The sequence below is a fragment of the Ursus arctos genome, unplaced genomic scaffold (genome assembly GCF_023065955.2).
Source record: "Ursus arctos isolate Adak ecotype North America unplaced genomic scaffold, UrsArc2.0 scaffold_2, whole genome shotgun sequence".
NCBI lineage: Eukaryota > Metazoa > Chordata > Mammalia > Carnivora > Ursidae > Ursus > Ursus arctos.
In genome coordinates, this window is record NW_026622874.1 from 33287138 (window position 1) to 33311702 (window position 24565).

At 39.3% G+C, this 24565-nt stretch overlaps 1 protein-coding gene across 1 annotated transcript in view; it reads right to left on the bottom strand.

Annotated features, from left to right (window-relative positions):
- LOC113250005 (complement receptor type 1) overlaps window positions 1-24565 on the bottom strand; it is a 76117-nt gene that overhangs the window by 19180 nt on the left and 32372 nt on the right. Inside the window, exons 8-16 of the mRNA XM_057315270.1 lie at window positions 21676-21761; window positions 16617-17015; window positions 15743-15919; window positions 15550-15652; window positions 14221-14306; window positions 12024-12251; window positions 9597-9776; window positions 8872-8971; window positions 4029-4114 (exon numbers count right to left, since the gene is read on the bottom strand). Of these exons, the coding sequence (XP_057171253.1) occupies window positions 4029-4114; window positions 8872-8971; window positions 9597-9776; window positions 12024-12251; window positions 14221-14306; window positions 15550-15652; window positions 15743-15919; window positions 16617-17015; window positions 21676-21761 (1445 nt within the window). The remainder of the gene's footprint in view (window positions 1-4028; window positions 4115-8871; window positions 8972-9596; window positions 9777-12023; window positions 12252-14220; window positions 14307-15549; window positions 15653-15742; window positions 15920-16616; window positions 17016-21675; window positions 21762-24565) is intronic.

A 24565-nucleotide genomic window follows, 5' to 3' on the forward strand; every position in this document is an offset into this window, starting at 1 on the left:
TTTCATTCCCCCTTCTGATTACCCCCCCTTTCTTTATCCCTTTCTTCCCCTAGTGATCATCCTAGTTCTTATGTCAGTTGCACTTCTATACACTAAGAATGAAACATCCGGAAAAGAAATCAAGAAAACTTTCCCATTAACAATAACATCAAAAAGAATAAAATACTTAGGAATAAGCTTAACCAAGGAAGTGAAAAATCCGTACAATGAGAACTACAAGACCTGGCTGAAAGAAATCAAACAAGACACAAACAAATGGAAAGGCAACCTGTGCTCATGGATTGGAAAAATAAATATTGCAAAAACGTCTATACTACCCAAACCCATCTATAGATTTGATGCAATCCACATCAAAATACCAATGGCATTCTTCATAGAAATAGAAAAAAATAATCTTAAAATTTGTCTGGAACCACCATGTAAACACAAATCAATAAACAAAGACCCAGATTAGCCAAAGCAATTTTGATGAAAAAGAACAAAACTGCAGGTATCATACTTTCTGATTTCAAACTACACTACAAGGCTACAATAATAAAAACAGTATGGTACTGGCACAAACTCGGATACATAGGCCAGTAGAACAGAATAGAGAGCCCAGAATGAAATTTCTGGTTATCCAGCCAGTTAATAGTTGACAAGAGAGCCAAGAGCACCACTCACAAAAATTCACTCCAAATGGATCAAAGGCCTAAATATAAGACCTGATACCATAAGACTCCCAGAAGAAAGTGAAGAGAAGAGTGTCCTTGACATTGGTCTTGGCAATGACTTTTTGGATATGACACTAAAATCACAAACAACAAAAGCAAAATCAACAAATGGGACTACAAGAAACCTGAAACCTTTTGCACAGCAAAAGAGAAAATTAGCAAAATGAAGGGGCAACCTATAGGATGGGAGAACATTTTACAAGCAATGTATCAGATAAGTGGTTAATCTCCAATACATACAAAGGACTCATACAACTCAATAACAAAACCCAAGCCATCTGATTTAAAAAGGGCAAGGGTACACTTATCTTGCTGAGCACTGAGTAATGTATAGAACTGTTGCATCATCATATTGCACACCTGAAACTGATATAACTCTGTATGTTAATTATACTTCAATAAAAAAATGGGCGAAAAACCCTAAATACAATTTTTTCCTAAGTTGACATAGAAATGGCCAACAGGTACATGAAAAGATGCTCAACATCACCAGCTATCAGGGAGGTGTAAATCAACACTACAATGAGGTGTCACTTCATGCCCAGTGGAATGGCCATCAGCAAGAAGACAAGTGTTAACAAGCTGGTGAGGATGTGGAAAAAGAGAACTCCTGTACACAGTTGCTACAGCTACAATGGAAAACAGTACTGAGGGTCCTAAAAAAATTAAAAATAGGACTCCCATATGATCCAGTTACCCATATAATTCCACTCCTGGGTATTTATCCAAAGAAAATTAAAACATTAACTCAAAAACATATGGGGTGCCTGGGTGGCTCAGTTGGTTAAGTGTCTGCCTTCGGCTCAGTTCATAATCGTGGAGTCCTGGGATCAAGCCCTGCATCAGATGCCCTGCTCTGTGGGGAGTTGCTTCTCCCTCTCTCTCTGCTCCTCGTCTGCTCATGCTTTCACTTGCACTCCCTCTCTCTCTCAAATGAATAAACAAAACCCCCAAAACATATATGCATCCCATTTCTTTGCAGCATTATTTGCAATAGCCAAGATTTGGAAACAACCTGTGTCCAACAATAGATGAAAGGATAAAGAAGATGTGGTGTCTACATACAATGGAATATTATTCAGCCACAAGAAAGGAGGACATCCTGCTATTTGCTACAACATGGAGAGACCTCGAGCACCTTATGCTAAGTGACATAAGTCAGAGAGAGAAAGACAAGTACTACACAGCATCACTTACATGTGGCATGTAAAAAAAAAAGCCAAACTTGTAAAAACAGAGAACAAAATGGTGATTACCAGGGGTTAGGTTGTGGGGGGACAGGGCAGATGCTGTTTAATAGGACAAACTTCCAATGTTTGGTAAAGAAACCCTTAGAGAGATCATGCATAGCACAGCGCATATATACAATGTTGTAGGATGAGCACCAAATGTGCTAAGAGACCAGAACTTAATTATTCTAACTACTAAAAAGAAGGGATAATTATGTTAAAGTGACAGAAGTGCTAATTATCACTACAATGGCATCATATTACAATGTATGATAGTAACAAATTAACATGTCGTACACTTTAAACTTACACAACTCTATATGTCAAGTATATTTCAAAAAAAGAAAAAGGGAGGAAAATATAAAAGATAAGGCATGAGAAATGAAATATTCGCAGATTCAGAGGTAAATGAATACTATGTTCTATCATCACATAATGATTTTTAAATACTCATACAAGTGTCTACATACATGTTTGCATACATGTATATGGATAACCAGTACCCACTCCGTTAAATGTTTATTGACCTATAAATATAGATGTGGAAACGTTTTTCATGAAAGATATCCCCTAGAAAATTGATATAGTAAATTGATAATATCTTCCTAATTTGAGTTTTTTTCAGAGAATTTTAAATTTTAAATTTTTGGCAGGTAAAGGAGGCACTTTGTATATAGCTCATCCATTTCTTTGAATCTTTTTTTTTTTTTAAAGATTTTATTTATTTATTCGACAGAGATAGAGACAGCCAGCGAGAGAGGGAACACAAGCAGGGGGAGTGGGAGAGGAAGAAGCAGGCTCATAGCAGAAGAGCCTGATGTGGGGCTCGATCCCAGATCGCCGGGATCACGCCCTGAGCCGAAGGCAGATGCTTAACCGCTGTGCCACCCAGGCGCCCCCATTTCTTTGAATCTTTAAAAGCCAAGGTTATTTTCTTTTTATGAATACTTGTGAATATAATGAACACATTTCTTAGGGAAAATTTATAAAATACAGACAAGCAACAAGAAGAACATGATGGTCCAAAAAGAACTATTTTTAACAACTTAATGTATATTGTTTCAGATATGTATGTGTGCATATGCTCCCATAGCTGTGGATATATTTTCTACAGTATCGTATTTGGGGCTGAATAATATTCAGGCATGTAGATATATAAATATACTATCTGTTTCCACTGGGGTGAGGCATCTCAATCTCTAATGCTCATGGTATACTTTTTGCCTTTCTTCAAAACTTATCATACTTATTTCTTCCATTAGCTGTTTTCCAATCATGCTGAACATTTAGATTTTTAACATTTTCCACCGTCCTAAATATTGTTGCATTGAATGCCTGTGAACCAAAATCATGGGAAAATTCCATGATTATTTTCTTTGGATAAATTCTGGGAAATAGAATTACTAGGTGAAAGGGCATTTACATTAAGGCCTTTGTATATATTGCTCATAAGCCTTCCAGAAGTTGGTGCCCACTTTCACTGTCATCAATTCTGTGTGTGATTCTGATTTCTTCACAGCCTTAATATTTTACCAATTTGCAATCCGTCATTCATCCATGCTCCTCAGAGTTTTGGGAGTTCACCTTACAGCATCCCACTGAAAAGATGCAGGGTCAACTAGTCAAGAACAAATGCAACCAGGGCATGAACCTGGAAGAATTTAAAGAAAGGATAAAGTGCAAGATGACCAGAGGCTTGGGGCAATCACTAAGATTTATGAGATCTTATTTCATAAGGGAGTAATCTACTTCTTGCGCTTATAATGTGCTCTTAAGAGGTGGCAGAGACAAATTTTATTTTCTTCACTGTCTTTTCAATTTAGTCACGAGGAAAATCTTTACCCTGGAAAGTATTTCCTATCAAAGTAGGAAAGGAGGGCAATTTTACCTGAGTTCAGATCCACAGTTCCAGATAAATAACCTCCTAAAATAAAGAAACACCTGGAGGACTATGCAGCATAGGACTTCAATTTGCGAATATCTGAAAGACTATTCTCTGCAAGATGGAAGGGATTTCCTCTTTGTAACACGGGGCAGATTTGCATGGAACAGAGGGAATTATGGGAAAAAACCCACTTCAACTCACCCTCACATGTAGGTGCTTCCTTATCCCAAGTGACAGTACTGCCCAAGAGGAGACAAGCTGCAAAAGCAGAGCCAATGAGTCGATACCTAGAAGCAAAGAATGGAAAATTATACTCTACACTTATTTTCTACTTGAGTCACCAGGAGAAAAAAAATTGCTGGTATAGGTTACAAATTACAGGAAGATTAAAACATAGGAGATGTCAAGGAAGAAACTCATCTCCATCTGCAAACTGGTCCTTTACTTCTAATGACAAGTTTACATTCTTACTGCTTTCATCCATGTTTATTGCTAGTCCTTCACCACTGAATGCAATAATGCCTTTCTTCATCAAGGGACATTTTGTAATTGTCATTAGGGAAACTCAAGAGCTATTCTATCCATGTGTACTTCCATCCGGGAAATGAGAAGCTCCTTGATTAACAGGGAAGATGTCTTATTGAAATATTTACATTCTCTAGCACCTTGCCTAGAGACTTTCAACCACATGGTACTCAAAAAATATCTGTTGAGTGAAGGATAGGATGATGGCTTTGCTAAGCTGACTCAAATGTAGAAGGTGGGGGCCCTTACCTATTGTGCCATAAAATCATTCAAAGTAGGTCACATAGATTGGAACATTTCATCATCACTTATTTTTTATTTATTAGGTATATATACTATTACTGTAAGAAATGTCACAAAGGATATTCAACTAAGCTATCTACACATTCCATGTAGAGTAGGGTTAAACTTGATTAAGTAAAAGGTAAGGGGTATAATGCAATGTCATATAATAGTGAGTAGTTACTGCAACAGCTAAGAACTTTGCTTCTTGATTACCCAAGACATGTGACCATTTGTAGGGAAGTCTACTGGTATCTCCAGTAACTACTTTCCTCTTTCTCATTAGTGATGGAACCCTGTATTTTTAACTGGCCCATTGGCCACCTTCATTAAAGTTTCCCTACAGTTGTGTATATCCATGTGACTAAGTTCTGTCTACAGGGATGCACCTAGAGTGTCTTGTGAAACTTCTGGAAAGTGTCTTTAAAGGAATGGGTGTTCATTCCTTTCATTGTTTCTCTTTGCGGGCTGGAGTTGGACCATGTGATGACATGGAGTCTCAAACGGAAGGATCTCAGGTTTATGTGGATCGTGGAACCACCTGTTAGCCCTGGATTTGTACATTTTATTGTTTTCTTGAAGGACTGCCCCTGCGTCGTAACCTGAGAGAGAAGTAAACTATTATCTTGTGTAAGCCTCTGTTATTTTGTTTGTTTGTTCTGTCTTTTACAGCTTAATCTAATCCTAATTTATATACCAAGTCTTCCAAAAACAGTGATATAAAGGTGACGGGAACTATGTGGGTAGAGCAATGACAGTGAATACTTTTGTAGGCACGTTGAGTCACCTTTATATTTAGGTAGTGATTGAGTTCTACTTATTGTTACTTGTTTTTTTATTGGGTATGTTGTAAAATCTTTTCAAATGTGCCAACAAATATTTACTCTTCAAAATTTCTCCAAAGAAAATTTGAGAAGCACTAATGTATTTCCTTCTGCCTTTCTTCTATCATACATTTAACAGTTGTCTTACGAGCACAGGACCATGGGTGTCCCCTGACTTTTGACTATAGAGTTGCTCTTAATGTGTTCACTATGACAAAGTTAGAGAACTGGAATAAAAAGTGTGAGGCAGGTTCCAGTCTATGTATGGCTGTAAAAAACAGGGAATATTTTCGAATGTATTATGAGACACTAATATGCTCCAGTAGCAATTATGTTGTCATTTTTCCTGACTTGATTTTCCATCTCTCTGAAATTCTTTTAATCAAGCCTACTCCTTAGCTTCCCTGAACATTAGAAATTCGGGTGGCCATGAAGCTAAACCACTGATCAAGAAAAGCCCTGAGATTCCCTTCCCTATAAGCAATATACACACTGTGCAGAAGCATGCTGAGACAGACATTAAAAAGGCTATTACATAAGGTCAGCGATGGGGAAATGTAAGGGCTGGAATGTGGTGCTACTTCTATCCTTCCTATTTGTTCATGGACTTTGAACTAGTTTGGAGTAGAGGAAATCTATGGAGATATTCAATAGGCTGCAAATAATTAAAAGTAGCTCCCAGATATGATTCTACAGCATATTTAATTGTGTGTTAAACTTTGTATCTTACAGAGAATGTAAACTTTCTCTCTAGGAGCCATTTATAAAAGTTGTAACATATCACTCCTCAGAGTGTATCCCAATAAATTTGCACATGGGAAAAATCAAAATTTTATACACTCTCATTATAATACAATAACACTAGCAATTAATAACCACAGAATAAATACAAAGTTCAAAGGTTTGGATCTTGGTCAAAGACAAAAGTAAAACAGCTATTGAGGATTACCTATAGGATAAGAGTAACACATGATAAGTGAGTCATGTGCTCCACACTTCAAAGTGTTTGACATAGACTCACCTACTTAATCTTTAACATGATGCGTTGAAGTGAATATTATGCCTAGCCCCCATTTTACAAAAAAGAAAACAGAGTTTAACAGATCTGTCCAAATTCACATGACAGATATTGAGGTTAGAGTTTGAATGCCAATTGGCTTCAACAGCCTGTAGAGATAAATCTGACATTATTCAGTGCCTTCATTATAAGTGCTGATGCAAATATTACTCTTTGAAAATTTCTGGGATGCCAAAACTGTCCTTAGAGAAATCCTTAATACTTTTGTTATTTGACAAGAAAAATTTCGGGGACACTTGAGTGGCTCAGTCAGTTTAACATTTGGCTTTGGCTCAAGTCATGATCTCAGGGTCTTGGGATGAGGCCCCATGTCTGGCTCTGTGCTGGGTGGGGAGTCTGCTTGTTCCTCTGTCCCCAAACCCCATACTCTTTCTCTATCTCTCAAATAAATAAATAAATAAATAAATAAAGTAAAATCTTTAAAAAAGGAAAAAAGAAAAATTTTAAATAAATGAACCCAACATTTTACTTTAGATGTTTTAAGGACTATAAATATGAACATATAAAGGAAGCTGATCTGAGGAATTAATAAAATAAATCAATAAGTACGAAAAAGTGAATAGAAATGATAAGTAAATCTAAGAGCAGTTTCTTTAAAGTGGCTGATTAAAACAAACAAAACTTGGCCAATTGTAACTTCACAAAATAAATCTACAGATACATATAAATGAGAAAATAGTTATCATCATAGATATTGAGGAAACTTTATAAAGTACAATTATAAAATACTTTCTAAAAATATTATGTCCTCTCTATCCCAATGAAATTGAAACCATCCGTGAGATGTGTCATTTTGTAGGAAAAATATAACTTATCAAGATGTACTTAGAAATAGAACAGCAGATAAACCCTATCTGTCTGAGTCTCTGTTTTCAGTCTGTTTGGATACACACCTAGGATTGGAATTGCTGGGTAACATGGTAATTCCATGGTAACTTTGGAATCACCAAACTGTTTCCCACAGTGGCCGCACCAGTTCACATGCCCACTAACAATCCCACTAGCAACCACAAGGGTTCCATCTTCTCCACATCCTCCCCACACTTTTATTTTTCATTAAAACACACACACACACACACACACACACACACACACACACACACACAAAACATTATTAGAGCCATCCTATAAAGCGTGAAGTGAGTTTGATGTGTGTTTCTCTAATGGCTAATAATACGTAGTATCTGTTCATGTGTTTCCTGGACATTTGCATATCCTTTTTGGAGAAATGTCTATTCCAATCCTTTGCCCATTTTTTTCAATTGCATTGTAAGTGTTTCTGTTGTTGAGTTGCAGGACTTCTTTATATAATCTGTATATGAAACCCTTGTTAGAGAAACGATTTACAAATATTCTCTGCCATTCTGTGGGCTCTCTTTTACCTGTCTTGATAGTGTCATTGATGTTGACTGGGGCTACAGTCATTTGAAGGACTGATGAACTAAGAAATCAGAAGTCCTTGTTGGGGGCAGGAGGGCAGTGATGAGGACAGAATCGATGCTTTCCAGATATGGCATAATGCTTGTGTACAATTTAACCAGCTCTCCTTTCTAAGGGCAACTGAGCTCAACAGACATCTGGGTTACATGTGAATTTTCAGATAAGAATCCTAGAAGAATTCATAGCAAAATATTAATTATGATGAGTGGTAGAATGCTGGGCGGTGAATTTTTTGATCTTTATGTTATTCATGGCTTCCAAATATGTCTAATGGATATATGTTTACTTTTCTAATCCAATTAAATTCTTTTTTCTCTGAATTTACTGTAACAAGTGAAAGTTAATACACATTCCTTAATTGCTCCCTCTACATCAAGCCAATGGTTTCTAGCATGGTTCCCTGTGCCAAGGAAGGGTTGAGGGCAAGAACTCCATGAATGTTCCCGCTCAGTGTATGTGTTAATACTCACATTTCCCAGAGCTACTACATTAAGACTTCCCCTCCAACCCCTACTTCAAGGTCCTCCAACTCAGCTATAGTACTTGCTGATCTTAGTTAAGAATGTTGCATGCATGGTTCGGCTAGCATTTCTCCCTTTACTCATTTAGCAGGCTGGTCCTTTTTATCCAGTGAATATCTTACCAGGTTTCATGTATATTATCTTCAGCAGGAACCTGGTGCCCTCCCCTCATTGAAATATGAATATAGAATGCTGCTTCTTTTTTATATTCCTTTGGTCATATGCCAGTGTTTAAGCTACCATCTCTATCCAGAAGTCCTTGTTGCTAACTTTTTGAAGTGCGGGTGATAGTCTAGTTTGCCTGTGTCAGACTAGGTCAGAGATAGCACTGTTGTTCTGGAACTCATATCCTAGGGATAGTGCTCTCAACTCACCCTTCATTACAAGAATAATGAATTGTTGATCCAAACTGGGTATCTGTGTTTATATGCACCATGCCATTGAAGGGTTCTGGTGGAGCTCCACATGATTTTCCTGTGGGAAAAAAGCAGAACTTGGGGCTGGGTGTACAGTTCAATTTACCTTTGTTTTTAAGATTCAGCCTGGAGTGTAGCATACCGAACAGCCTATACACTTCTGATTGCTCCACAGAACTGACCACTTTGAGGAAATTCACCATACGAGCGCAGAATCGAGCAACTACAGAGCACTGCTTTTTAAAAGACTACTCCTGAATCTCCCAATAAAAGTCAAGAATGGATAAAGAATTGTTTTCTCGTCCCACAGCCTAAATCAAAGGCCTCGAAATTTGGGATTTCCCCTCCATCTGGGTTAGCCAACCACCGTTCACTGTGACCTACATAATTTTTTTTTGGTGTCCCTATTTCATTCATTTCTGGGTTTTAGCCATCAAAGTTCAACACCAGTGAATGGAAATTTCCCCTGGGATTCCTTTTGTGGGAGACATTCCTGTGACATGAATATCGAGTCAAGGTACAGAGACTCCAGGCAATAAGAAAGGCTGCCTGAGAAAGTCTACCCTTCATTTAAATGCCTTGGGCAAACCTCGATGTCTTGCCTACAAAATTTGAGCAAATTAAATTGGATCCCACAGATGCTTTGACATACATGAATTAGCTCCCAGGATGGCGTTACTCACGTCTACAGATACCTTCGGCACTCGACCAGACCAAGTTTTCTAAGCAGGTGATAGAAAACATATCCTCAAAATACCCAGGGGAACATTCATAATTCAACGATGTCCCAATTGGAAACTCAGACTCATCAGTCAGGGATGTAGGCTTGGCAAACGGAAACTCTTCTGGGGCTTTACAGTAACCTGGAGAGTAAAACCACAGGAATACCACGGTGAGCAGAGTGATTCCCACCCTACTTCCTCTTCTTTCCAATGAAGCTGGTAGATAGGCTCGGAGAAACAGAGACTTACAATAATGGCAAAAGGTTTTCTTCCCCTTCAAGTTACCTTAGGAGGGTGCTTCCCAACAGCTTCTACTCATCAGGAAATATTTTACTACTTGGAAGTCTATTCATCTTTCTGGTCTTTCTGCTCTTGTTTCACCAAAGCAAGGATTTTAGCTAATGGTTTCTTACCTCAGCCCTATCAGACTGCCTCTGTGTAGGGTTAACCATTCATATCCTCATTTCTTGGTGTTAATATATTCATGTATATCAACACATATTTTATCTTCTCTCTCCATTTACTCCTCTGTACCTCATTCTCAGGGTGCCCACCATAAGCAGCCTCTCTGGCTCTAAATAGCAGTCACTAATTGTAGTGGGTTGAATGATGTTCCCCCCAAAAGTACATCCATCCAGGACTGCACCATGGTAACTTACTTGGAATAAGGGTCTTCTCAGCTATAATTAAGGTAACACTTTCAAGATGAGATCAGATTTTTGAAAGGCATTTAAAAATGGTTTACTTCCTTGATATTTAAAATCGATTGATATTTATAATGCTACTGCTTTTGGCATATATATATATATATATATATATATACACACACACACACACACACACACACACACACACACACATATATATTTCCTTTTCTTTCTGTGGGTTGCTTTTGCTTAATGTTTTAATGTTTTATAAGGAGCTTTCAATAGTCTGATTGGGAGAAAAAAATTTCTAAGGAAAAAAGAAAAAAAAAAAGATAAGATCATCCCGGATTACCAGGGTGGGCCCTAAATCCAATAAAGGGTGTTGTCCCTAAGAGAAAGGACAGGGACATTTGAGACACAGAGGCACAGGGGAGAAGCCCACATGAAGTCAGAGACAAGGACTGGAATGATGTGTCTACAAGCCAAGGAATGCCAGGAGCCATCAGAAGCCAAGAGAGGCAAAGAAGGATTCTCCTCTAGAGACATAGGAAGGAGTACATCCCTGCCAACACCTTGACTTCAGACTTCGGGCCCCGGATCTGTGAAAGAATACATTTCTGTTGTTTTAAGCCATCTAGTTAGTGGCAATTTGTATGGCAGCCCTAGGAAACTACTCACCACTCTTCTCTTTCTGATGCTAAGCCAGATATTTAAGAACAAAGAGAAAACAGACTAAACCATTGAGCCGCTTTGTCTTAGCAGCTATGTCTTGTTAATGAGAGGGTAGATTGCGTGCTGCATATTTTGAGTAGAGTCTGTACTCAACTATCTCCTTTTTGGAGGAGACTGCTTCTATTTGCCCATTCAATATGTGTGGCTGGTGGCCTAGGCAACTTCGTTTAAAGAAATCTCACTGGATTCTAATATAACCATCCAGCTGGAAGGGGAGGGGCATCAAAGAAAGGTTAAATGCCTTTCATCATGTGTTGTCTTTTCTCATTGGCTTGCTTTTCTCTCTCATGTGGTATTACAAGTGTGGCACCTCATCCCCAGTGTACTCCCGCTTCCGTCTTGGGAAGGCCTACGGTCAGGCCTCAAGAACCAGGTAACCGCCAGTTCTTAGGAAGAAACAGCCTCCTCTTTTTGTACTCTTCCTTGAGCTGATCTTTCCTTGCTTCTAACTCTCAGAATAGAAAAGTTCAAGGACAAAGATTAAGGTGCAGCCTAGAAGCCAGGTGACAAATGGGCATACTTTGAGTCAAGGTCTTAAGCTACCAAGGTTGAGTCTTTTTGGTTACTTAGCCTATTCAGCATAGGACTAGCTAAAGCCTTAGCTAAATAATATCCATGTTGCCAGTTTGATCCTTTACATACCCATGAACTTGCAGGGAGTGTGTATCAGTTATCCTGGCATCGGTTAGTGTTCATAGTTAGTTGTTCTCATGTCCTCTCCAAAGACTATATTTCTTCTTGATTTACACATGGTGCTCACTACCTTCCCCTCATCCTTTCCCCTCTCCTCTTACCCCACTGTGTTCATCACTGCACCAGCAAGAAGAGTTATTCACATCTTACTATTCAAACACAGCTTGGCACATCTGGACTCATGTTTTAGCTATGGCATGCAACTCTGACACTTCGCTTATGACAATGCATCCACAAGCAAACACCATAATCTTATAGAAATATGAAGGATCGTAGCTGGATGTTCTGAATCCATTTGGGGTACATGGGTACTAACCAGCAGGACCAGCGAGTTCACAGCGGGGGGCAGGGCCGCTCCAAATCCCATTCCCTTGACCATCACTTGTGCAGAGGATGGTGCTCTCCCCAATGAGGTTGAAGGTCATCCCTCTGTCTGGGTGGTGGTCACATGTGTAAGTAATTTCCTTTCCATAGGGAATGTCTCCCTGAGAAGTTCCAGTATGGTGCCCATTAAGGATAGATGGAGGATTTGGACAAAAGATTTCTGGAAAAAACACAAGTGCTGTAAGTTGCATTACAACGTTAACATTTTAATCTGAGTTGATTCCACAATTATGGGATGATGTGACTGTGTTACCAATTAAAAAATTAACTCTCAGAAAGAGTATAAACCACAAAATAAATATATTAGTCTCTGTTGAGACGCTTCTAAGTGAAATGACACTGAAATCAAAGCCCAGAAGGGACTTAATCATCCTGAACTCTTTGGAGAGTTAAGACTTCTGGATAATTGAGAGCTCATTCTTTTAAAATAGACAAAAATCTTCTTAACCCCACTGAGAAGAAAATCATCCATTGAATAAGAAAATTATCTATTAATTCAACAGGAATTCTTTGAGGACCTACTCTGTATCAAATACAATTTTAAGTACAAGATAGAGAAAATATTTTTTGAACTCAAGGATCTTCACACCAGAGAAATCTTTCAAAATATATTATACATTTTCTATTTGTCTATCACTGATTTAATCTTTTCTTGATGACTTGAGGCTGTTATGCTCAAAAACACAATGGACGGTTATAGTAGTGCCATGACAATGAGTGAAACAAACCAATGGTCCTACGCAGGACCAGAAGATGCAGAAATGTCATGACTTTTGAGATATTTACTGGTTTTTATAGTTTTTTTTCCTCATTGAAGACATAACATTTCTTTTGAGTGTAGCTATCTGGAGAAACTCTTTCCCTTCTGATTTGATTTGTATTTGGGAAGAGGATACCAGCAGCTTGAAAGAATTATGAATAAACTGATCAAAAGGTGGAGTAGCTTAACCAATGTTTACACTCTAGTAATTGATTTTTGGTATATCTGGGTTCATGGGAGTATTCTTTTTTCTTTCATGCTTCTTAACTATATTCCAGGAAAGTAAAGATTTTCAAATAGCTGACTTCCAGATATGAAGGATAAAATTATCAAGTTTCATGATATAAATTAATACAAAATTTCCAAACACCTTTAGAGCAAAATATTCATTGGAAAAATTCTATTTTATACACACAGATTTTTCAATAGTTATGATCAGAAGATGAAGCAACATCCTGTTTGATTTCATGAAAAAATAAATGGGCAGATTGAATATATTAGTAGTGTTCTTGAATTTAACACATTAAGTTTCTGTCCTCTTAAAAACAAATATAAACAACAGGAAAGCAAGGTCCTAGTCTGTGTTCTTTACAGGTGTAGTCCCAATGTCTAATTATTTTAGTAATAACACTTGGTATTATTTGAAACAGTCTATTTATGTGTTTGCTTGTCATTATATTTAAAGATTTAGTTATTGGGGGTGGGGGGAGAAGCCACAAACAGGAAAGGCCGAGGAAGAAGCAAAGAGACTCTCAAGCAGAGTCGGAGCTCAGCTCTGAGCCTGATGTGGGGCTCGATCCTATGATGCTGAGATTGCGACCAGAGCCAAAACCAAGTGTCTGACGCTTAACTGACCTTGCCACCCAGACGCCCCTGTTTGTTATTTTTTTCTCTTTCCTTCTACTCAAGCATGTAAACAACACAAAAGCAGGGTCCTAGTCTGTTTTGTTACAGCTGTATGCCCAGTGTCTAGAACAGTGATTGTCACAAAGCAGGTGCTCAAAAAAATTTCTCAAAAAGACTGAGCCTAGGAATGAATAGAAGATTGAGGCAAGGATGAAATGCTATCATTTTTGACAGAAAAAATGCCTCAGGATCTAAATTTCCCTCTGCCTATGAAGAATTTCTCTCCATTTGTAGCACACATGACGCTTATAAACATTTATAGGATGATCCCCAAAACTCGTGATGCTCAGATTTATTTCCCCCAGAAACAATCCTTGCAACAAAGAAAGATGTCGATCCAAAGTGAAGATCAACAGAGGGGCAAATATTAGGGAATTTTATAGGCAAAACACACCAAACGGACAAACAAGCAAACAAAACAAGGAGGGAGAGGCCGATCTGAACAGGCATTCCTTGTACTCACGTTCACACACAGGAACACTGTGATTCCAAAGGCTTTCCATTCCAACCAAGACGCAGTAACTAGCAGAACTGCCCTTTAAGTGGAACCTGAGGAACAGAAGCAGCAGTGACTGGGTGAGCGCACCGTTTCTCTCTCCCCTTCTGCCAAAATGCAGTTTATGGCCCAGTGAAATCCCAGGTGGAAAAGCCCAGCTCCCTGGCTTGCTCAGGCGACAGAAGCTGCAAAATCAGAACTTGTGGCAAGATTGCGGTTTCCAGTGAGGACAGAGCAATAACGAGGGTCTCTGGTTGTCGACCTTCAGGAGGTCATCTGTGCCACCTGCCCTCTGACAGCTCCCCGTCTGCCTCTGTAAGGAGCTCTGCTCTCTAGGGCACCGCAGCACTCTCCGCTCTAGTGCATCAGGAGGAAAACAGCTCCTGATTCAAGTTGGTAAATCAAAGAACGGGAGGAAAGACATCAGAGACTGCTGTTTCGGGCCAACACATTTGGAATGTTCCTGAATGACGCCTGTGGCATATCCACAGTATTGATGAGTGAAGCCAAATTATCTAGGAAAAATAGGAAAAGGTGAGCAGAGAGGATTCTTTGGAGGCCCATCCTCCTAAAACATCTGCTTATTGTCAGAGCAGCGCCTGCCTGGATTGCCTCCGGGTCCTTGCTGGGTGACAGATATTAGCTGCCTGCCACGGAGTCCTCGAAATATACTGAGGACAAGTGCTCTGCTGTCCATGCTTTTTACCTGTCAGTGGTGCTGGAACATAATGCCAAGGTCATTAAAATTCCCATTAACAGCTCATGAACTATGGAAACATGAGCATCAGTCTTCATACTCCTTCAGTGTGACCTAATTCTATTCAGATGACATAGAATTAGATTGAAAAACACTCCTAGTCACTCTTTCGTTCCTGTTCCAAATTCCACTACTGATTGGTTTATACTTTTCTTGAAACAATCCTTGCATGTTACTTATCTTATAAATAACTGTCTTTGATATGCCAACTTTCTTTTTAACACCGCTCTGCAATATTTATCCCTTCATGCCTACAAATTACTTTTCATTCATACATGTAATGTTTCCCCTAAATATTCAAGATCTGTTGTTCTACTTCTGCTGGTCAACAGTGTATTTACCGTTGTTCCTTCTGAAGCACCTGTTCATGGTTCTATCTGGATCCTACCATACTTCCCAGTCACTGTGTCAGCTATTAGTCCTTTCTGGTACTTCTTTCCATTAGGCAGCTTTCTCTTTAGCTGGACCCCCTTTGCCCCCGGTGTCAGGATAGGAGCATCGAGTACTGAGTCCCTGTCTCTCTGCCAGGTCGCACTCACCCCTCTTCACAAACGAAGGACACTTTTGCCCCAAGTTGGAAATTAGGTGGAAAGAGCACACGGCCGTTAGGGAGTTGTTCCAGGAAGTCGGCACATGATTTCACTAGGAAAACAACAACAACAACAAACAGAAGTAAGACTGTCATGTGAGGACCAAAAGGATTGATCTGCAAACAGATGAAGGTGTAGGCACCTGCACATCTCGGGGCTGCTGGGCTCCAGTCTCCCTGGGGCGAACAGCGCAGAGAAGCAGCCCCTCGGAGATCATAGCCAGGCTCACAGCGGTAGAACACTTCCTGCCCAGGGGAAAAGTTGGCCTCGTTGCCTGCAGTGTGCTTACCGTGCAGAATTTCTGGAGGTGGCTGACATACTGTGGAAAGAACAGGTGCGCAGTACCAGTCAGTTATGGGGAAATGCCTTTTGCTACATTCTATCCTTTCCGAGGTGTTACAGACTCATCAGTAAAGGGGTTCAGGTGTAACAAAGGAAATCAAATGATACTCCCACCCCCTCCTTTTACTGTTATGGAAGTTCAGAATATAGAAGGGAGGCAGCCAAAGTGCTCCCAGCTAGTAAGGGGCTGGTAATTCAAACTGCGCTCTTCTGGGCACAAGGTCAAATTCATGACCAGAACCCCAGGGGCACTTTCTCTAGTGCTGGCTGGTCAATATGGAATTATTAGCCTTACTGGAAAGGAGTGCTGTGACGAGTAGGTGAGTTAAGGCATTTAAAGTGCTTATTGCCCAGCTGACTGGGAGGTGCCCCTCAGGTGTCAGGATAGCTGAGCGATACTGGAGCTGGTATTTTGCCCTGAGGATTGCTCTATACGAGAGTCCCAAATGTCTCCTTCTTCGATTGATGAAGCTCCTGCTTTCAAAGGGAAGGCACGTATCCATAAGCACACAAACGCACACACACACGCATACTTTCTTAATTTCATGCTTCATCGCACAGCACCGACTTGCACGGATCACCATGCATCCTTCTCCCAGAACAAACACTGATCTCCTGATCCTCTTGCAACCCATGCCCTTTGTCCGTGCCTTCATAGCCGCTGTCAGACTCACCCCTAGAGCAGCTTGGCAGCTCTGGCCCCCATTTGTTTTGGGCTTGGCATTGCACGCTGGACGGTCCTTTCAGGACAAAGCCGGGCTCACAGGTAAACCTCACGATTTCATGTAAGGAAAATAAGGTTTTGTTCTCAGATACCCTTATTGCATGTTCGATGTCTGGAGGTGTGCATTTATCGGGTATGATGCACCGAGGGGGAGGGCCGCTCCATATGCCAACGTGATTGTCTTTGCTGGTGCAATATATTGAGGAGCTGCCCACAAGCTCAAACAGCTTCTTCCCTCTCGGTCCAGGATGGCAGCGATAGGTCACCACGGTTCCATATGGAAACGATTCTCTGCCGCTGCTAAAGAATTTTCCATTGGCAATGGCTGGGGGTGGCGCACAAGGAATAGCTGGGAAAAGATATGGCAACTTAAATAATGGTGAATCAAAATAATTAGTCTGAGAAATGCAATGAGTAGAACAATTTTACATTTGTTATTAGTTTTTAATCTTTGTTAATATGTAGATACATTTTTACAAGTTGTGATTTCTGTGGGTGTAATAGCAAGCCTTCTGCCTTTCCTGCTTACACTACTCCTCACGAGCATATGTATTTTTAAAATAATCCACATTCCGTTAATTTTAGATAGCTCTTTGATCATATTGTTACACCAAAGTGTGCAGTTTCCCCCTACTCCTTTTCATTTGCCTTCTTATTTCCATTTTTTGTTATTAGCTTAGTATAGCTTTCAAAAAAATAAAAAGACCCTTGCTAAAAGAAAAATGGAAGGAGAGAGAAACAACACAGATACACCAGAGTAGGAAATAGAATTAAAACTATTTGCATATGTAGAAGAAAAATTATATGAAACTGTAGACTACTGTAATGTTAAACAGGAAAGACAAATATTGTGAAAATGTCTATGCTACCTAGAGCAATCTACACATTTAATGCAATCCCTATCAAAATACCGTCACCTTTTTTCACAGAAATGGAACCAATAATCCTGAAATTTGTATGGAACCAGGTAAGACCCCGAATAGCCAGAGGAATGTTGAAAAAGAAAAGCAAACCTGGTGGCACCATAATTCTGGACTTCAAGCTCTATTACAAAACTGTAATCATCGAGACAGTATGGTACTGGCACAAAAACAGACACAAAGATCAATGGAACAGAATAAAGACCCCAGAAATGGACCCTCAAGTCTATGGTCAACTAATCTTTGACAAAGAGGGAAAGAATATCTAATGGAGAAAAGACAGTCTCTTCAACAAATGGTGTTGGGAAAATTGGACAGCCACTTGCAGAAGAATGAAACTGGACCATTTTCTTACACCATGCACAAAAACAGACTCAAAATGGATGAAAGACCTAAATGTGAGACAGAAATCCATCAAAATCCTAGAGGAGAACACAGGCAGTACCCTCTTTGATCTCAGTGGCAGCAACTTCTTGCTAGACATGTCTCCAAGGAAACAAAGGTAAAAATAAACTAGTGGGACTTCATCAAGATAAAAAGCTTTTGCACAGCAAAGGAAACAGTCAATAAAACCAAAAGACAATTGACAGAATGGGAGAAGATATTTGCAAATGACATACCAGATAAAGGGCCAATATCCAAAATCTATAAAGAACTTATCAAACTCAACATCCAAAGAATAAATAATCCAATCAAGAATGAACAGACATTTCTGCAAAGAAGACATCCAAATGGCCAACAGACATATGAAAAAGTGCTCCACATCGCTCGGCATCAGGGAAACACAAATCAAAAACCACAATGAGATACCACCTCACACCAGACAGAATGGCTAAAATTAACAAGTCAAGAGACAACAGATGTTGGTGAGGATGTGGAGAAAGGGGATCCCTTCTACACTGTCAGTGGGAATGCAGGCTGGTACAGCCACTCTGGAAAACAGTATGGAGGTTCCTCAAAAAGTTGAAAGTAAAGCTACCCTACGGCCCAGCAATTGCACTACTGGGTATTTACCCCAAAGATACAAATGTAGTGATATGAAGGGGCATGTGCACCCCAATGTTTATAGCAGCAATGTCCACAATAGCCAAACGATGGAAAGAGCCTAGATGTCCATTGACAGATGAATGGATAAAGAAGATGGGGTATACACACACACACACACACACACACACACACACACACACACACACTGGAATATTATGCAGCCATCAAAAATGAAAAATGAAATCTTGCCATTTGCAGTGATGTGGCTAGACCTAGAGGGTATTATTGCTAAGCGAAATAAGTCAATCAGAGAAAGACAATTATCATATGATCTCACTGATACGTGGAATTTGAGAAACAAGGCAGAGGATCATAGGGGAAGAGAGGAAAAAATGAAACAAGATGAAACCACAGAAGGAGTCAAACCATAAGAGACTCTTAATCTCAGGAAACAAAGTGAGTGTTGCTGGAGAGGAGGGAGGTGGGAGGGATGGGGTGGCTGGGTAATGGACATTGGGGAGGGTATGTTCTATGGTGAATGCTGTGAATTGTGTAAGATTGATGAATCACAGACCTGTACCCCTGAAACAAATAACATATCATATGTTAATAAAAATAAATTAAAAAAAAGAATCTATGCTAGAAGACCTACAATACAAAAATGCTAAAAGATCATTTTTCTTTAGATTGAAGGAATATAGTGTTATAAAGAATTGACAGAACTGCAATATGGAGGATGTATAATGGAAATAGTTAATATGCAGATAAGTATAAATAAATATTGTTTTTATTAAAACAATAATGTTTTTTGAGATACATATAAAATTGCAAAATTAACACAGTGAAGGGAAATCAGAATATGGTCATCTCAATAGATCCACAGTGATAAATTAAAATACAGATTCACAATAAATCTTTTAGCAAGGTAGGTATAAAAGGGAATTTCCTTAATCATTTTCATTTGCCTTCTTCAGATAAAGAACATCTCCCAAAAACCTTCAGTACACAGCACGCTTTATACTGACTATTAAAAACTCTTTTATCATCTCTTCTTTTCAACATTGTACTGGAGATTCTAGCCAATGAAGCCAAGCAAGAGAAATAAATAACAGATACAAGAGAGGAGAGGATTAAAACATAAGATAATTATTTATCAATGACATGATTATTTATGCAGCATATCCAAAAGTGATCCAAGGTGAAATGATTGCATATTTAAAAAACAATTAGGAAATGTTACATTTTCCAACATTACATTTCCATGTTTACATTATTTTCTATAATGTAAGTTGGCAGATATTATTGAGAGAAATTAAAGAAGATTTCAAAAATGGGGAAATAGATCATGTTCATGAGTTTAAAACTCAAAAATGTAAAAATGTGAATGGCCCAAAATTGACCTATGGAGTCAACAGAAAGCCAATACAAATTTGAGTAGAATTGTTTGTGTTGAAACTGACAAGCTGATTCTAAATTTTATCTGGAAATGCAAAGGGCCAAGAATCACCAAGTAAATCTTGGAAGAAGTGAATGGTTAGAGGCTATACCACCGGACATCAACTCTTTATATAATGCTAGAGTAATGAAAACTGTGATAAATCAACCAGGGGAGCAGAACTTCTCTGAAAGGAGACCCACATATAATGTCACCTGATTAAAGGGTATAATACTATTACACGGTGATATACAAGAAATGGTTTTTCTTAAATGGTTTTTCAAGTAAATGATATTATAGCAGCAAAGTTATGGTTATTCGTCAACCAATTCCCAGACTTGAGAGCTCGTGGATAGATCCAGAGCAGCTCAAACAAATAGGAGACGGGATCTTCTTGAGAAAGCATATTGCTACACAGCCAAAATGTATACCAAAAGTTTCCTCCCACCTTCACCAAAGAGGCTTGAGGCCATTCACCAAAGATTAGATATAGGAAGGGGTACAAAATTAGAAATAAAGATGAAAGTATAGGAATAGATAAAGGTGTATTGTCTTTAAATAAAGAGATCTAGCCAGAATACCATTTTGTCATCTAATTTTTTTCACATAAAATATATAATTAACATCTTTCTATGTCATTAATTGCATCTCCATGACATCATGTTTGTTGGTTTTCGGTTTTTGGGTTTTTTTTAGTTGAATAACGTTCCAGTGTGTGGATGTATTTCCTCTTCTCTTCCTTCCTCCTCTTCTTCCTATTCTTCCCATTCTTCCCCTCCTTCCCCTACTTCCCTCCCTTCCCTCCTCCTCCTCCTCTTCCTCCTTCTTCTTCCCTTCTTCTTCTCCTCCTCTGCCACCTCCCCTTCTCCCTCCTCCTCCACCTTTTTTTTCCTCCTCTTCCTCCTCCTCCTCCTCTTCTTTTTAAAGTAGGCTCCAAGCCCAAACTCACAACCTTCAGATCAAGACCTGAGCTGAGATCAAGAGTCAGACACTTAACAGACTGAGCCACCCAGGTGCCCCTGGCTGTATTTCTTCTACTTCTGTGTGGCTCTATTTTATGTTTCTTAAGCAATACTCTACAGTCATTTTTAACAGGACTCTTTCCTTCCGGTACTTTCCAAACTATAGCTGGAAACATTTAAGTTACTTTAACATTTTTGTTATTATAAAGAATGAAGCAATGAAAAGTTTATAGTGAACTCCTAGTAAAAATCTGTGTTTATTTCCCAAGTGTAAATTGTAAGAAGTGGGTCAAAATAATGTCCATTTTGAGGCTTACAAAACACGGTGACTTGCAAGAGGTTCCGTGGAACTCTAAGTAAGTGAAAGTGTTGATTCATCCACAGCTTCACCAACCTTGGAGAGTTATCACTTTAAAAAATCTTGACTAATTTGCCAAGCAGAAGGATTGTTATACTGGGGGTAGCACAATCAGCATAATTCCGAAGTAATTGAGGGAAAACTAAAGTTTGAGGCTTTTATGTATTTAAGTCCCCAGATTCAGAAAAGGCACAAGAGAAGGAAAAACGTAAGGCAAGAGTTGCCAGAAACCCCGTAGGTATCGAGGGATAGAATGCACAAAAGGAATTCAATTAAGATTTGTATAACTTTAGGGGGAAGCTTAGAATCTACTGGTAAAGGTAATAGGAAAGAATATTTTGACTCACTCTCACAAATCGGTGGGTCGTTATCCCAGGCGACAGTGTTGTCTGAGATGACGCATGCAATAGAGGTCTTACCAATAAGTCGGTATCTAGAGGGAAAGAAGAATGAATGTTATTTTCCCTGTTCATTCTCCTCCTTAAATTGCTGCTTACAAGAGATTGCAATCTTGGAGAAATCGGAAGGACAATTTCCATTTGTCATAGTACTCTCCCTTTCCCAAACTGTATGTCTTTATTTGGACTTAAATTTTTTCTTCATGGATTCTAAGCTAAATGGGCTCTCTCCTCTTTATTACGTTAAGCTACGTTAGTGTTTAAACCTAAAGTGTTAAAGACTCATCACACTAGAACCAAAGGAAATCCAAGCAGAACAAAAAAAGTTAAACATGGATTTCATACTGAAAATGTTAAAGGCAGAAATTCTCACTTACTATGCCACAAACTGTTCAAAGTGAGCCATAAAGCTTGGGAAATTTAAATTTCCCTCATTGTTAATGTCTTGCAAAGCTATACTGGAACATTAAAACCACGATGTTGTCATAGGTATGATCCACCAATTTTATTCAAACATCTTCAGTTTTGTTAATACTAACCTGCGTGTGTGTGTGGGGGGGGGTACTTACATCTATTTAATTGTTTATACAGACTATTTTTAACAGGGGTTTTAAAGTTCACGATAATATTGACCAGTAATAGTTACCATATACTCCCTTTCCCTACACATGCATACCTTCCCACATTATCGACATCCCCCACCAGAGTGGTAGAGTTGGTTGCAATTGATGAACCTACATTGACACATCATTATCACCTGTTGTCCGTACTTCACATTAGGGTTCACTCTTGGTGGTGTACATTCTATGGGTTTGGACAAATATATAATGACATGTATCTACCCTTACAGTATCACACAGAGAACTTTCACTGCCCCAAACATCTTCTGAGCTCTGCCAATTCCTCTTTTCCCCCTCCCAACCTCTGGTAACTATCAGTCTTTTTACGCCATATTTTCTTTTCCAGAATGCCACATCCCTGGAATCATACAGTATTTAGCCTTTTCAGATTGGATTCTTCCACTTAGTAAAATGCATTTAAGTTTCCTCCATGTCTTTCCATGGCCTGATAACTCATTTCTGTTTTCTGGAGTGGGTTTATGATTTTATAATCCTATCAGCAGTGAATGGGTGCTCCAGTCCCTCTACCTCCATGCTAGCATTGGGTGTTTTCACTAGGGTGTATTCTAACCATTCAGATATGTGTGCAGTATTGTTCCATTGTTGTATTAATTTGCATTGTCCTAATGGCTAATGAAGCTGAATACCTTTTCATGTATTTACTTTCCATGGATATATTCTCTTCACTGAAATGTCTGATCATGTCCATATGGGGTTCCATAGTGTACCTCCACTGAAACCCCAGAATCCCACTTCTATTGGCAGTAAGGTCTTGGCAGATATAACAGCGTTAATATGAGGTCATACTGGTTTAGTGTGGGCCCTAATGCAAAGACCATTGTCCTCAGAAGAAGAAGGACATTTGGACAAGGAGACAGACAGAGGGAAGACAGTGTTAACCTATAGAGAGGCAAAGCCAAGTGAGAACAGAGGCAGAGATAGGAGTGATGTGTTTGTAGTCGAGCGATGCCAAGGACAGCTGGCAACCACCAGAAGCTAGGAGGAAAGCATGAAATGGATTCTTCCTCAGAGCTCCCAGTAAGAGCCAACCTGTGGTCACCTTGGTTTCAGACTTCTTCAGTTCTATCCCTAACTTGCTGTGAGTTTGTATCATGAATTGATATTGGATTTTGCCAACTGCATTTTCTGAGTCAACTGATAGGAACATATACATTTTCTTCGTTAGTCTGTTTATAGAGTTGATCGAGTTGATTGATTTTTGAATGTTGAATCCATCTTGCTTACCTGGAGTAATTTCCACTGTGGTCATTGGATGCAATTCTTTTCATGCATTGTTGGGTTCGATTTGCTAATATATTATAGATGCTAAAAAGATCGTCAATAAAGTATAGCAAAACAAGTCCAGAAGTATATAAAAAGGATCATATACAATGACCAACTGGGATTTCTTCCAAGTATGCAGTTACTATTTCTACAGAGACAGAACTCACAGTAAGTTCTTTTCTTTCAGTACTTGAACTAGGTGGGCCCCTTCCTTCTGGTCTCCATATTTTCAGATAATAAATCCACCGCCGTTCAAATTAAGTTCCCCTATAACCAGCATGTCCTTTCTCTCTCGTTGCCCCTAAGAATTTTTTTTTTCGAGGGGATTTGTAATTACTTATTGAAGCGATTTTATGATGGCTGCCTTAAAGTCTTCGTTAGAGAGCTCCAGCGTCTACTTCCTCTTGGTCCTGGCATCAGTGGATTATCTTTTCTCAGTGAAGATGTGATTTTCCTGGTTCTTGAAGTGACACGTGATTTTCTATTGTACCCTGAACATTTTGGATATGATGTTAAGAGATGCTTGATCTTATCTGAATCTATTTTAGCGTGTCTCCACCTCTTTAAGGCATTGTGTAGATTCTGGCCGTCTTTCATGGGCTTTGGTGCCAATGACTTTAATTTTCCAGTCTTGCAGTGCTATTCTGCTGCTTCCTTCTCACGGCTGCACTTACATTCCTCATGGGTCCCTGCTGATGCTGCCTGTGGACAGTGGAGGTCTTCTCTGAACTGCCTGCTGTCAGTAGGGGAGGAATGGGAGATGTTGGGACCTTAGATGGAGAGTAAGCTCTCTGGCCTTCTCTGGCTATCTGGGGAGGGTGCAGGTCCCCCTTCATTTGTGTTGTTGCCACCAGGGGAGCAAAGCATCTATCTGGGCTGCATTTTGCTGCTGAGTGGAGAATCAGGAGACACGGGCCTGGGAGGCTTTCTCCTAG